The sequence below is a fragment of the Calonectris borealis genome, chromosome 14, assembly GCF_964195595.1.
Source record: "Calonectris borealis chromosome 14, bCalBor7.hap1.2, whole genome shotgun sequence".
NCBI lineage: Eukaryota > Metazoa > Chordata > Aves > Procellariiformes > Procellariidae > Calonectris > Calonectris borealis.
In genome coordinates, this window is record NC_134325.1 from 19,390,507 (window position 1) to 19,405,070 (window position 14,564).

At 42.9% G+C, this 14,564-nt stretch overlaps 2 protein-coding genes and 2 long non-coding RNA genes across 4 annotated transcripts in view; 3 read left to right on the plus strand and 1 right to left on the minus strand.

Annotated features, from left to right (window-relative positions):
- Nucleotides 1-14,564, minus strand: part of LOC142088261 (uncharacterized) — a 223,119-nt gene that overhangs the window by 19,003 nt on the left and 189,552 nt on the right. The gene's annotated exons all lie outside the window — the stretch shown is intronic.
- On the plus strand, nt 994-2,397 carry LOC142087998 (uncharacterized). Its single transcript, XR_012675689.1, has 4 exons — nt 994-1,208; nt 1,481-1,585; nt 2,081-2,168; nt 2,330-2,397. It is a non-coding gene; the product is annotated as an uncharacterized LOC142087998 (long non-coding RNA).
- LOC142087999 (olfactory receptor 5AR1-like) lies at nt 3,294-4,285 on the plus strand. The gene has a single exon (XM_075162800.1). The coding sequence runs from the start codon at nt 3,307-3,309 to the stop codon at nt 4,270-4,272; it is 966 nt and encodes a 321-aa protein (XP_075018901.1). The 5' UTR covers nt 3,294-3,306; the 3' UTR covers nt 4,273-4,285.
- LOC142088000 (olfactory receptor 2D2-like) lies at nt 12,117-13,340 on the plus strand. Its single transcript, XM_075162802.1, has one exon. It carries the CDS (start codon nt 12,117-12,119, stop codon nt 13,056-13,058), a length of 942 nt encoding a protein of 313 aa, XP_075018903.1. The 3' UTR covers nt 13,059-13,340.

Here is a 14,564-nt window from a genome sequence, read left to right on the forward strand (position 1 = left end):
GTATTTGGACCTTCTGAAACTCTGGGCAGGGGCTAAACTGTGACATGACAGGGATGTAATGGATGCTCTGGTTTGGGCAGGGGGAGTGATGTGGGAAAGCCCCTCCAGAGGAATATGGGAAAATTACCATGTTTGGATTGTTATTCATTTCTGTGCTCTTTCATTTGATATTCTTAGTATGGGGTTCATCATTCAACTTAATCAATTAAAAGTTACTTGTCTAAGCCTAACTTCTAGGCTACTCCTATAATCCATGTAGAGGAATAATCACTCAAATCCTAGAAAGTATCCAGAGCACAAACATCTATATGCAGGCTACTGTGGACATTGCTTATCTGTGTTCAGGAGAGGACTGCGTATCTCTCTTCTGATCCAGTTGTGCTTTCAGGGACCAGTCATGTGTCTAGTATTAATCAGCTACCTAGTATTAATCAACTCTTTCAGATGACTACAGACTGTAAATCAGTAAAAATACATGTTAATGGTCCAACAAGGAAGACTGCCAGCGATGTAAACTATCTTTAGATGAAATAAAGAGAATGCAGGCTGGAATTCAGCTTGCATGTGTTGGTATTGTTTCATGAGGTCCAAGCAAAAACTTGAAATCATGATTACCCTCCCTTCAAGTCAGCTCCTTCTAGTTCTTATATAAAGGCTGATCATTTCATGAGGCCAGTGATCCTCTGCAGCCTCTTGCTCTGTATGACCCCATGACTTAGAGGACCTGTGGCCAGAGAGAAAGTGTCATCTATGTAAAAACAACACGAAAAGAAAGCTCCAACTTACTGTCAAAATAAATGATAATATTACCTAGAGAAGAATATGAATCCTCTGCTTATGTTCTGGAGGTTTTCTTCATTGTTGTTATTTTTTTTCCTTAACGAGCTCTCTATTCATAAACCAAAGACCTCAGCAGACAGCAACCATTGCATCACTCAATGGGATCCCTCCGGGACACATTCAGCACTTCAGGGAAGCTGATTGTGAAAGCTGATTGTGAAAGCTGATTGTGAAGACCTTGCCATTCCCCTGCTGACTCTGCATACCATCTCATCTGTAATCAATGCCAGACGGGGAGGAGCAGAATGTGCCAACAGCTTACTTGATCCTGAAGTCAGAGCTTCTCTAAATGCCATTGTGCATCCAGCTTCCTAGCAGCATTTGTTCCCGAGGAAAAGAAAGCATCATTTTTAACGTTAGTTTCCAAGGTAGGAAACATATCCATAGTCTGAAATATTATAAAAACTGACAGACTGTTAATTGTGTCACTGTTTTATTATCTATCCTTACACTGTACCTTAAATCTTGCACACAGAATGCACCTAATTGCAGTCTATGCTCATATGCACAACATTAAAAAATTAATTAATTAATTTTCATGTAAGGAATGCTGAAAGTAAAGTCTATGAAAAAATAATGCAGTCAGAGAGGAAAATTGTTTTGACCTGAGCTGGATTATTTTTCTTATTTTGGAAAATAGGACAACAAATACTTGTGAATGTCCATGGCTTCTTTTCCTAACGTGTGGAGACTTTTGGACTCTTGCTCCTGGAAGTTTGTACTTAGAGTGAAAAATGACATTCAGGTCAGTACTTCACAAGAGAGGTCTCTGCCCTCAGCTGGGGCAGATCTGTGATAGCTGCAATTCAGCCATTCTCTGTGGTTACAGCAGATGCAGGGTTTCAGTCTTAATCTCAAACCACCAATATCCACATAAGTTCTAATATTGGCTTGATGAGCACTGAAATGTGGGGTTACAGCAAAAGAAGAATCATTTAACAGCATCAACTTGTCATACAGACTGTAGTGTTGGTCACTACAAATAGTCCAACTGACTTGTCTAGAATTTCCGATAGCGCAGAAAATTATTAGCAATCAAGCTGTTGGGCTCTGCAAGTTGCCGCTAATCCATTGAACTACTGTAACTGTCTGAAAGTGCACTCTTAATTACTCTCAATACAATGCAAACAACAGCTTAAAAGATATTTCAATCATTCAATTGTTTCAGTAAGAAGCTCCACCTTGCAAGCTTACGCATTCATTTAATACACCTGCAATTAACGGTTCTCATTTTCTACAGAACTCTAAACAGAAATGTCAAAACAAGACCACAATCTGAAAATGAGAGGCATTTTTCTTGAAGTCAACGTTTTAACAGGAGTGAAAAGGTAATGATGAGATAATAGTGTTCTTTCCTTTGTTTCACCCATAGACATGCTGTTATTTAACATGCCTATGAAGTCTGATGGTCTGATTTGTCTGACTAAATATTGCCTACAGAGATAGAGTTCTACAGTTTATCTAATCATTGTGTGCTCTTTATAAGCAGTGATGAGAAACTGGCACCTCTAAGAGGCAATTCATTTCACCCTAAGTAAGTAGACATTTTAACTAGCTTACATGAATTTTGCCTTAAAGTGCCTACTTTTCTACAACTCTAAATGAAGCCTTGAATGGCTACCTCAAATGTAGCTATCCACTAGGAAGTAGGTAAATTAGGCAAGAGGGATTCTGTCTTCAGTGTCAGCTCCTATGTTTCTTTCAATTTATATGCAACTCCTTTCTTAACGTTGGCCAAAACAAGTGTGATTTTGTCAGGACGGATGTACAGACTTTCCTCCTGCCATTAGCATCAACTGGTTCAGGGACGCAGGGCAAGGTCCATGACTACACTGCCCCTGTCTTCTCCTTTGAATTGTTATGTTTGGAATCAGCAAATAAACTTGAATGAAATTATCATCTGCTTTTTAACATAAATTGCTTGTCTACGTGGATATTTTTTTTTTTATTTGGGGGTATCTTCCTATGAGGACTTCTCCTCAGAACTGCACTAGCCAACTTAAATGTCATCCTTTGAAGCTGAGAGCCACTATTTAAGAACAACAGAGCAGATAACCAGAATCATCCTGTTATTCCTCCTAGGCACCATGGACACAGATAAGAATTTGAGAAAATTTAACAATAGAACTAACCAGGAAATATTAAAAAAGATCAGAATGAATAACAAGTTTCTCCTCTTTCCTGGAACAATCTCAGCAATGGAACAAAAGTAATCCTTCTTTGAGACTTCATTGCCGAAGTGTTAAATGGATAACAGCAAGCTTCTCAAGAGAATTGAGTTAAGCATCCAGTTCTTGCATACTAACAGCTAGGTTTCCATTAAAATAAAGCAGCATCCAATTTTCTTCTACTACATTCCTGCCCGACGTTCCCAGCATCATTATGACTTATTCTTCTATCCAGAGTTGTAACTTATTTGTCGTCTTTGATTTTTCTCCCTCTTAAAGATTCAGGTTCATTAACAGGATGGTCAGAAGAAACAAGACAACCGTTGATGAGTTCATTCTCTTGGGAATCACAGATATTTGGGAGCTGCAGGTCATTCTTTTTGTGCTGTTCCTTCTGATCTGTGTCACCTCGTTGGTGGGGAATCTCGGCATGATTGCATTAATCAGGCTTGACTCTCGACTCCACACCCCCATGTACTTCTTCCTCTGCCACCTCTCTCTGGTAGACCTAGGTAATTCCTCAGCAGTTGCTCCCAAAATGCTAGTGAGCTTCTTTGAAGAAAGGAAAGCCATCTCTCTGCTAGGGTGTGCAGCGCAGATGTACTTTTGTGGAGTCTGCATAATCACCGAGTGTTACCTGCTGGCTGTGATGGCCTATGACCGGTACGTGGCCATCTGTAACCCTCTGCTCTACATGGTCACCATGTCTCAAAAGTTTTGTGTCCAACTGGCTGTGGGATCCTACATTATAGCTGCTGTGAGTCAAACAGTGCTTGTCAGCTCAGTGTTCAGTTTACACTTCTGTGGCCCTAATGTCATCAATCACTTCTTCTGTGACATTCCTCCGCTCCTGAAACTTTCCTGCTCCAGTACTACTGTCAATGAACATGTGCTTTTTACCATTGCTACTTCTATTGCATTCAGCACTTTAGCATTCATTGTTGTCTCTTATAGTTATATCCTTACCACTGTCCTGAGGATCTGCTCCTCAGAGGGCAGGCACAAAGCTTTCTCCACCTGTGCCTCACATTTGACATCAGTCTCAATTTTTTACGGGACTATGATCTTCATGTACCTCCGCCCCAGTTCTAGCTACTCCCTGGACCAGGACAAAGTGGTGTCTGTTGTCTACACCATGGTGATTCCCATGCTGAACCCCCTGATCTACAGCCTGAGGAACATGGAAGTGAAGGATGCTCTCAAGAGACTCCTAGAAAAAGTTCTTGTTTCCTTCAGAAATCAAACTGGTAAAGAGGTGTCGTAAAATAAACAAAATAAACTTGGACATTCTTGAATTTCAGTCTCCATTTGGCTGCTGACCATTTAAACTAAAAGAAAAAGAAGATAGCAATCATGAGGACCCAAGTGCTTGTGCATGTTATTGTTACAAGATATAGTGAGCCACTGCTTTCTTTTTCCTCTGTCAGGGTGTAGCTATACTGTCTGATTTTACCCTTAAACCCACTAATTATACTCAAAGCCTCACATGCACTCCTTTCCCACATGCCACCCCCTACTTTAAAGACTTGGTGTTCTTTGTGTCACTCCATAAGAAGCTGTATTTTTCAGATTGAGAAGCATCCCTCACATTATTTAGTTCCTCTGGCAGATCTTGAAGAGGGAATGATGGGGCAAAGAGGAGATCCATCTCCTCCTGGACATTTGCTAAGAATAAGTCTGGGCTAACGTGTTTGAAACCAGGAACATTTCCAATTGGCAGTGTAGTCTGAGTTTGCAGAAGCCAGGTTTAACTTTACTAATGAGCAGTGCTGTTTTAAGATCAAATAAATTAATGCTACATATGGGCATTCCCCAGATAAGGGGAATTCAGCAATCAGACACAGTCTGATGCAATCAGTTCTATGTGACATCTTTATAGGACCCTCTGCTGATACAGAAAACCCATCTATCTTTAAAAGACAAACAAAAAAATTTGCAAGTCCCAGCTGTGGGTTTAAATAGAAAATGTCATCTAAGATCATGGATCACCACTCACAAATACTTATTCATTAGCAGAACCGATGCCAGACCACACCACATCACCTGAAGCTCTTTAGGAGCAGCAGAGAAAAGGAGAGCTTTTGTCTCAAAATACTTGTGGGGAAGCTCTTCTTAGGAAAAATTACCGTAGGAGATACATATTTCACCCCTTCGATAATGAAGTGCTCAGACACAACTAAATAGGAATTTCCCATTTCCCTGTTAGATACACAAAATTAGGGACATGAATCTTAGCCATGCAGAAACAGAGTGGTTCAGACACACCTGTGACACAATGTTCATCTTAGAAAAGATATTTGGGAGGATGACTGATCCCTAGCCTGACGTCAAACTCATTGAACAAACCATGAAAAACTATTGGACATGACATGAGAAACCACTGGACATAACAAGTAACAGTGAGGAACTGTTGAATTCCCACCATCATGACAGATAGCCAGATTTCACCGGTGGTTAGGAGGGCACCAGAGGTGCTAGAGACGGGCAGACTTCACAAATGGTTGAAGGGGATGCATTTGGGCACCTTTTGGGGAGCAGAGCCTCACAAGGCCAGCAGTGCCTAGGAACCATACCAGAAACACCACGGGTCTAGTTTACCTGGGTATCAGGAATAGCAAAATCAGGTGTGAACGTAGCAAAACCGGAACGAAAATGGTGAAGTGATCAGGGTGGGTCATTTATTTGGGAGGAGACAATGGTGGAGAAACTAGGTATCATGGCTAGTGAGGGAAGAGCAAGAAGGGGACAATGAGAGAAGGGAGAACTTCTGCCAACAACTGGGTTTTAGAGCTTAGAAATTCTTTTGGGGAAGAGATGCAACTACATCCCAGGTATAAGCAATGCAATTATTTCACCATAATCAGCTGGGACATCAAACTGAATGAAAATCTCTATCCATGTGGCCACACAGAGACAGCAGAAAATGCACACCCCTAGTAGAATGAGAGCTCCTAGTCACTTCTGCTGTACGCGATAGGTTGGGAACAGAAAAAAAATAGCTTTAAGGCGAGATGGAGCGGAACGTCAGATTCTCCCCCTAAAAACAAGAAGTTTTGTGAAGAAAAAGGAAAGGGGTTTAATATTGAAGATATTCAGGGATATTTCATACCTGGGTTAGACAGACTGAACAGTGTTTTCTTCTGGAGTCCATGAAAGTTTAGAAGTAGAGGCACATTCCTGCAATGTATCCGCATGGCTACTGTCAGAGAGCTGCAAGGGCCAGCTGGTCCCCAAAGGACAGGAGGAAGGAGCCAAGGAGGACACCAGGACAGGCAGTGCCTCACTCTTGGGGCACAGACCTACAGAGGCTGAACACAGCCCGCAGAGCCAAGGGCTGGCAACGGGGTCCGTTAACAGCCACAGCAAGCAATGAACTAGGTACAGGGTCCATCCACAGTGTGCCACCAGGAGCAAAGGGAGATGGGCCAGGAACAGCGGTGGGGACAAAGCTGCAGTCTTGATCCAGAGCCCATCCAGGAGGCAGAGGCATGGCTGCAGCCAGACACACCTACAGCATAGCTAAGGAAGGACTGATGGTCCTAGACTGGGCTTAAATGGGCCATGGGCAGGGGCATGTGTGTGGAGTGGTCCAGGTGAGGCTGGTCAGGGCCATTAAGTCCTATTAGTGCCTTCAAGGCCCTGGCAGCTTCTAGGTGGAGTTGGGAAGTAGTAACAGGAAGGCTGAGTTTTGGCCTTGAATTAGCATAAAAATACTAGCGAGAAGGTGAATCTCTGTAAGAGGAGTGATTCTTTTGGAGAGTTGAGGAACTCATTAAGAATGCACTGAAAAGGGCTGTTCTATGCCATTTAACCCCTCCTTTTGCTTTCCAAATAGAAAGAACTAAACACGAAACCTCACTTTCTGAATCAGCTGAAATACCCGCTTTACATGATAGTAAGTTTTCAAGGATCCACAGCTTCCCAAGTAGAGGAAATATAGTTTCTAATATATGAAGATGCAAAGTACTTAAAGGGCAGCTACAAAGAGGATGGAGGCTCTCTCTTCACAAGGAGCCATATGGAGAAGACAAGGGGCAACAAGTACAGGTTGCACCGGGAGAGATTTCATCTCAACCTAAGAAAGAAATTTTTTACAGTGAGAACAATCACTCACTGAAACAACCTCCCCAGGGATGTGGTAGAGTCCCATTGCTGGAGGCTTTCAGGATACAATTAGACAGGGTGCTCAATAATCTCATCTAGGTTCCCTTTCCCACAGAAGGTTGGACAAGATGATCTTTCGAGGTCCCTCCCAACCTGGGCTATTCTATGATGATTGTATGAAGTGCCACCGAAGTAATAAACACTATTTCACGCGTGTGTGCACATGTATGCATGTGCAGTCCCAGGTGAATGATAGTTATGTATTAGTCTTTAATCTCCTCGTTCTCAGTGTTTATGTTGGCTCTATGGATTACACTGCATCTAAGCAGCTCATCCCATATATTGTATGTACATAAATATTTAAGAGAGTAAAAAAAACTTTAAATGGAAAACAGCCCACTTAGAGGAAACAAGGTATCTTAGCAAAACATCATTAGATTTACTCAGCTACTTTCTGCAGTAGGAGTCTTGGGTTTGAAGTTTTGAAAGTCGTTGATTCCAAATTTATAATGCTTCATGGGTACAAGGAAGGTGGTCATGACAGATATGTGCATCTTTGCACATAACTTGGGGCAACCTGATCTAGTGAAAGATGTCCCTGCGCAGATGATGATTAGTATGGAGATTTAATGGATACAGGGTTTTTTCCTTCACTTTATTTAGACTCCCCATATTTTTTTCATTTACAGGGATACCTTTATACAATTAGAGGGGAACTCATTCCAGAAATACAGCTTCCCCTCCCAGCATCCTGGTGCAATAGAGCGTGTCAGAGAAGACTGTATTTGTAGAGATGTGAGTGAGCAACTGCAGGGAAAGACTGGAGATTCGCCTGAAGCATCAGTATAAAAAAAGATTACCAAACAGCTTGCCAACATTTTTCTGCCTATTCCAGCTGGCCGTTTGGTGATAGTGCTGTCTGTACTCCCACGCTGCTGTTCCAACAGGGCAGCCCCACTGGTGAGAATATGAGAATAGCTCTGCAGTGTGAGATGAGTCAGCCCAGGGCTATCGATTTCTGACGGCAGCCAAAAATAGATGTTCAGGGACAGAGTATCAGAAACTGGACGAGTATGTTATGATCCTTCCTGTTAAAATTTTTCCAACTGTGGCAAAGAAAATCACAGCTGTCTGACAGAGCTCCCTCTTTCTAGTGATGTAGGCTATTGGGCAAAAGAAAAAAAAAAAGAACGTCTCGTTTTTGAGGAACACTTATGGATGAGCACCTAGCTCCAGGAGGGGTTACAGCTGATGACCCCTCCTCAGAGATGAGAGCACCTCTTCATCCTGGCTGAAGACGCTTATATTCCTAATGGAAGCAGGTCCAAAGTGAGGTCTTCCTTCCCCTCAGGCCGCCAGAAGTTTGAATGAGCCTTTGGCACACCTCACCCAGCACTGACACCTCATCAAAAATGTGTCATGAACCAAACCCAGCCAGTGAGCCCAAATTTTCGCGGTTCCAACAGCTGAAGTTAAAAAAACCCCTACACCCTAAACATATTTGCTGAATGCTGTGCAGTTCCCTCAGAAGCTCTTCTGACTTCTTGAGGTGTCCGTCTTGGGTCCGGGCAGATGGGAAAGAGATGAATACCTGGTGCTAGGGGAAATGATCTAGACTGTCCATTCCAGCACTGCCTTCCCACTCCCCCAGCCCTTGGGACGTCTTTTCACCAAATAGCGGTATTTATCCTCCTCTTTCCAAACAGAGAGATCAATCGCTCTCTAGAAATGCTGATTCCTCTGAGCTGAATATGGAGGAAGCGTTGTTTCCCCTGTGCTCTGAAAATGGCTATTTTCCGCTGTTAACTATACAGACAGTTAGTAGCTTAGACAACCTAGATAACTAACTTTTGGGCACCTGGGGAGGATTTCACCTTATGAGATGTATCAGATTCTGCATCTCCCGATGTCTTCAGACCAAAGCTGGAGTATTAGTGTGTTTCACCCTCACAGAAGTCATCTGGCTCAAAGTAGGAATAACTGGGTAAAATTCCATGTTTAGACAACCCTCTAAAAAATCCCACAAATCCATTAAAATATTTGGTCCCTTAAGATTTGAAGTGTAACGTACGGTTCACCAAGTCTTGAAAAGGCAGTTGTAAAAACTTTTACCAAAACTTCAATTGTTTATGACTTAAATACTTAAAATTATGCTTGGGCTTGTGTTTACAAGAAATAATTGCAATGCAACCTCTGGGACCACTTCCCTTTGGCATTTAAAATTGGTTATGGTGTCTCAAAAGGGAAATCTTGAAATGCGATTTCAATTCTTCCACCACGCTGCTATCACTTTGAACGCCTTAAATCCAAATGTAAAGGACTAAGCCACTTTGCATTTATTTCTTACCTCCAAGTATCTAACACTTCTTTTGATCAGGCGAGGGGTGCCTGCCACTTTCTTTTGTGTATTCTGCTGCCAGTATTCCTGTTATTGGATGAGTTTCAACCTTCTTGTAGATTGGACATTTTCAGGTACAGAAAAAACACTCTTTAATTTTACAAATCTTGAACAGAGATATGTCAGGATGATTTCAAGGTGGTTTAGTCCATAGGAGAATTTAGATAGGTCCAAGGCGTGTTTGTCACTGCTGATAGATGTGCCGTGATAAGATAATGGTTTCTGTAAGAAACCCCTTTTAACCTTGAGCAAAGTTCTTACCTTATTTGTGTCTACTTTTTCTCACCTATAAAGCATAAATGACTCTCATCCTTCAAACTCCTTTGAAATCAAAAGGTGTAAAGTTCAGAGCTCGTGCTGTCTACTAACGTCAATAATATAAGGGGGTGATTTTCCAAAGTAGGTAAGTGAGCTAGAAGCACCGATCTCAAGCCCGTGGAACCACTCATGAGCAGTTTGGTCTCAGCTACTCCAAAGTATTTAGGAAACGAAATCCTATAGAGAATCCCACTCTAGTTCTTTATACCATAGCTAGAGGAAATTTCCCTTCTCGCTCCCAGAGGCTTGCAGTTTTCAGCTGCTGAAGGATGTTTTTTAATGTGGTATGATATTCATCAAAAGCATTACCACAACTGGTTTACTGAAGGCAAAATTGAGTTGTTCTTGGCCTCCGGAGTGTAGTTATGTAAATTATAAATGCCTGAAGAGAATCAGAAGCTGAATGTAGCTGTTGATGTTGGCACAGGCTTTAAAATGATTGTGCATCTATGTGCTTAAATGAGAGAAAGCTGTCTCTCGAGTTCTACATCCATCTTAAGAAAGATGCTGAATTTCGTATTATGCAGGTTCTTAGAGTTACGGCATCATAACTGATAGAGCCCACCTGGTCTAGAGAGTTCAGGTCTTGAATAAGACTTGGATTAATGCCAGTAAGCATCAGGGATCAGACCCATCTCACCGGAATTTAGGTGTTTACATATGAGCTGATGGCCACATTTGCACAGGTGCCAGTGAAAAGCTAGTTGATACGGTTGATACAAGTCTTCTGCAGCTCTTCTATCATACGTGCTTGTCCCATACAGATGTCCTGGCTACCACAGTGAACCCAAAACGGCAAGAGGCGTGGATGCTTCGGCACCTTAACCCTTCCTTTCAAGTCAGGAGGGAGGCACCTGCCTTCGCTGACTGGGAGATCGGTGCTGAGCAGTCGGGGCTCCCTGGGCTGCAGTGGAGACGGACTCCTCCGGTTGTATTGACTGGGGCGGTGGCTCAGCCATCCCACCTACCTGAGGCAGTAATCTTGGGCTGAGGCAAAGGGCCTCCTGAACTGAGCTTTTTAGGATTATTTTTGAACCTCCCTTCCACCACAGTTTCTCTTTTGGAACGATGCTTCATTTTGCAATGCTTTCCCCTGACAGCGTAATTGCTAATTCAGGTTGTGAGAGTCTGCTTGGTCTTAAAAACACAGGATAGGATTCAGTTTCAGGGCAAGGCATCAGGTTTAGGCATCCACATATAAACATTTACATGGAAGTTATACATGTAAATGTCTGTCATGAGTGAGGAATAAACCAGGGGTCAAGGTTAAGCCCAGAAGGCCACTCGGGTTCTCAGGAACAGCTGAGAAGTTGAGATAGCTAAAGGTATCACCTACTAGCTGGTCATCTGAATCGCCCTTTAGAGTCCATTGACCGTATCAACGAGGCATCCAAATAATGTGTTCAGCCGCAGCAGCCTGGTACCACTTGGACACCCCAGCGTGACCTGTCGTTTGGGCAATTTTCATTCCAGAGGAGCACAAGCCCTCCAACATCCCTGCATCAAATGTGACGGCCGCCTTCAGATGTCTCAGATACCCTACAGCATATCGAGTGACATTTATTAGTGTCTTCCACAGCATTATTAAGGTAGGCATTCTGCTACTCTCCTTTTACTGCACGAAGACTCGGGATCCACAACTGTGACCATATACTACTCGGAAACTTTCATGTCATAGTAAAGCCTTAAAACCTCTTAGGCGATACTGCGTAAAGACAGAACATGGACAGTAGGAGCTACAGTGACGAGAATGCCATAAGATCCTAGATATACCTTAAGGTGGTTGGACATATGTAATTTGTTAGATGTGGTCAGCGTGCTGAATTTTGGCTTTATTGCAGGAAAAGGATACAGGTCTATGGATATTTGTCCACAAGAGTAGATCTGTGTCATAATGAGAGTGTCTGAAGGATTGTTTCGCTCCAGAAGTCTGTTTTGTGTTTCTTCCCAGGTTAAGACAGGATATCGAGAACTGGGATTTTAACACCTCCTCTTTGATCTAACCTTGAATCTTGATTTTCTAAAGAGGACAGTAGTTCTCTTGGGCATTTAAATGTGTCCAAATTAGGCATTCTTCTGTTAAATCTGTGTAATTAGAGTGCAACCAACATGAGCAGATGTTCAGCTGAAGCTACCATGTAACTTTCTCAACATTTTCTCGTTTCTCTGGTCACCATCATAGATAATATAAAATAGATGGTGTGTTGTGTCTGGTACTTATCTTGCAAGAGATTTGAGTTGACTTTGTTACTATTTCTTGTCTTGACAGTTAAACCACTGGAATAATAATGGCCAGGGAAAACCAAAGCGTAGTGACAGAATTCATCTTTCAAGGCCTTTCCTCCCAGCCAAGGACACAGACTGCTCTTTTCGTAGTGTTCCTGGTTTTTTATCTGTTCACGGTTGTTGGGAACATCATGATCCTTACAGTGATCAGAGCTGATTGCCAGTTGCAGTCACCCATGTACTTTTTCCTTGCCAACCTGTCCTTCTTAGATACCTGCTATGTCACCACTAACATCCCCCAGATGTTGGTGAACCTCTTGACCAAGAAGGGGACCATCTCCTTCTCCGGATGTGCTGCTCAGATGTATTTCTCTCTGACATGTGGCATGGCAGAGTGTTTTCTGCTTGGGGTCATGGCCTATGATCGATATGTGGCAATATGTCACCCCTTGCTCTACACCACTGTCATGAACAGGAAGGTTTGCATTCACATGGTCGCAGCTTCCTGGGCCAGCAGCCTACTGAGCTCCATGGTCGTCATCACCCTCATCTGGCGGCTGCCCTTCTGCGGGCCTGGCATCTTGAACCATTACTTCTGCGAAGTGCCAGCAGTGCTGGCCTTGGCCTGTGCCGACACTGCCCTTTCGGAGTTGGTCAACTTCATCTTCAGCATCCTCATAGCATTCATCCCCTTTCTTCTGATCATCACGTCCTACGCCCGTATCCTTTCCGCCATCTTGAAGATTAAATCTGCACGTGTGCAATCCAAGACCTTCTCCACCTGTGGATCCCACCTGATGGTGGTAACCATATTTTACGGGACAGTTATCTGCAGGTACATGAATCCTAAGTCAAGGGTTCCACAGGACAGGGACAAAGTTATTACAGTGCTTTACGTCGTTGTAGCCCCATTGCTGAACCCCCTCATCTACAGCCTCAGGAACAAGGACATGAAGAATGCCCTGAGAAGGGCGATGAATAGACCCAAATCCCTGTTTACTTAAAGGCTTTTCAGGCAGTGGTAGTGTTGCACTTAGTTCTATGAGTTGAAACAATACTCAGATGTGATGATTTCTCTACCTGCAAGTGTCCTAGCCTTATTTTTACAAAGACTGAGGTGAAATCATACGTGTGCTAAATTCAACAGCACCTAAACAAAAAGACCTTGCATACAAATAACTTTCTAAATAACGTTTGGGGTTTGGTCTAAACCCCAGAGGCTAAATAAAGACATTGCAACTTCAGCGTGCCTCACTCTGGCAATTCATTTAAAATAGCAGCGGGAAATGCCCATAGCAAGAAAGACAAAAGGAAGAAAAAAGAAAAAACAGTTAAAGAGCTGTGAGAAAAAATAAGCACTTTATATAAAGCATGAAAGGTATTTTGCTTCTGAAGGGTTTCGTAATTCACTTCAGAGCAGACAAACATTTAATTCATGTTGCAAACATGAGCTGCTACTGTGATTTCCCTTCAGACCTGGAGATTTCTCAACGTCTGCTGGGTTGGTCAGCAAACAAAACTGCCATCTTCTCCAATGAAGGGTGCAGTTGTTTGCAACTAATATTTATCCCCTTGCGCTGTGAGCGTTTTCTCACCCCAGCTTCCATAACCCGCTTTGCTTCCCCCGTAACTCATTTCTGCCCCTCTTAACTCCTACTGCATTTCAGTCCAACTCTGGGGCCCCATGGGCCAAGATCCTTCAATCTTATTTTGTCATGTGGACAGCTGGCAGTAGATCGTTTTGTTTTCTGATTTGAGTAGGGCATAATCAGACGTGAATATCAGAGAGGGGTTTTCTTTCCGTGCCTCAAAGACAGATCCCTAGGTTTTAAGTAACCCAGGCAAGATGAAGAATATTTCAGACCTCCCGAACTTGCTGACAATTAAACTAACCTTTTGAAAGATGTGCTTTGTACTCACATTCATGCAACACAGGTGGTTTTGCTCCCCACCCACAAGCTTGCTCAGTCACGGACGACCGTGCATCCTCCTTTCTGTGGTGTGGGTTTGTTTGTCACTCAGTGACATTATAGCCAAAATCTGGATGCCGTTGGATGCCATTGTAATTCCAATTTCGTATCTGAATCCCCACTGACTACAGAGGGAGAACGCCTCTCCACAGACTGATCAACCTTCCCATTGTGGACATATTTTGATGACTGAAGTTAAATACTTCAAGCCTAGAGAAACCCACAGAAAGTCCTTCCCCAATGGACTTCAAAGTCTCAATAAACGAGTGTTTGAAAAGCAAGAAGAACAAATCCCTATTACATCTAAGACATGTACAAAAGTATGATAGAACATCTTTAAAGCCAAAATCTTGTCTTTCCCTTTTAATTTTGCGGTCCAAACTGTGTTTACCTCCGTCCCATACAGGGAAGGACCAAACTAAGGGATCATTTCAGCCCTGGCTCTTTACACTGTGGCTCAAGCACCAACATCTGGAGGTGGCATTCATGGGTCTGAGCCCAGAAGCCCACGCCAGAGAGCCAGACCAGGGCTCTCCTGCG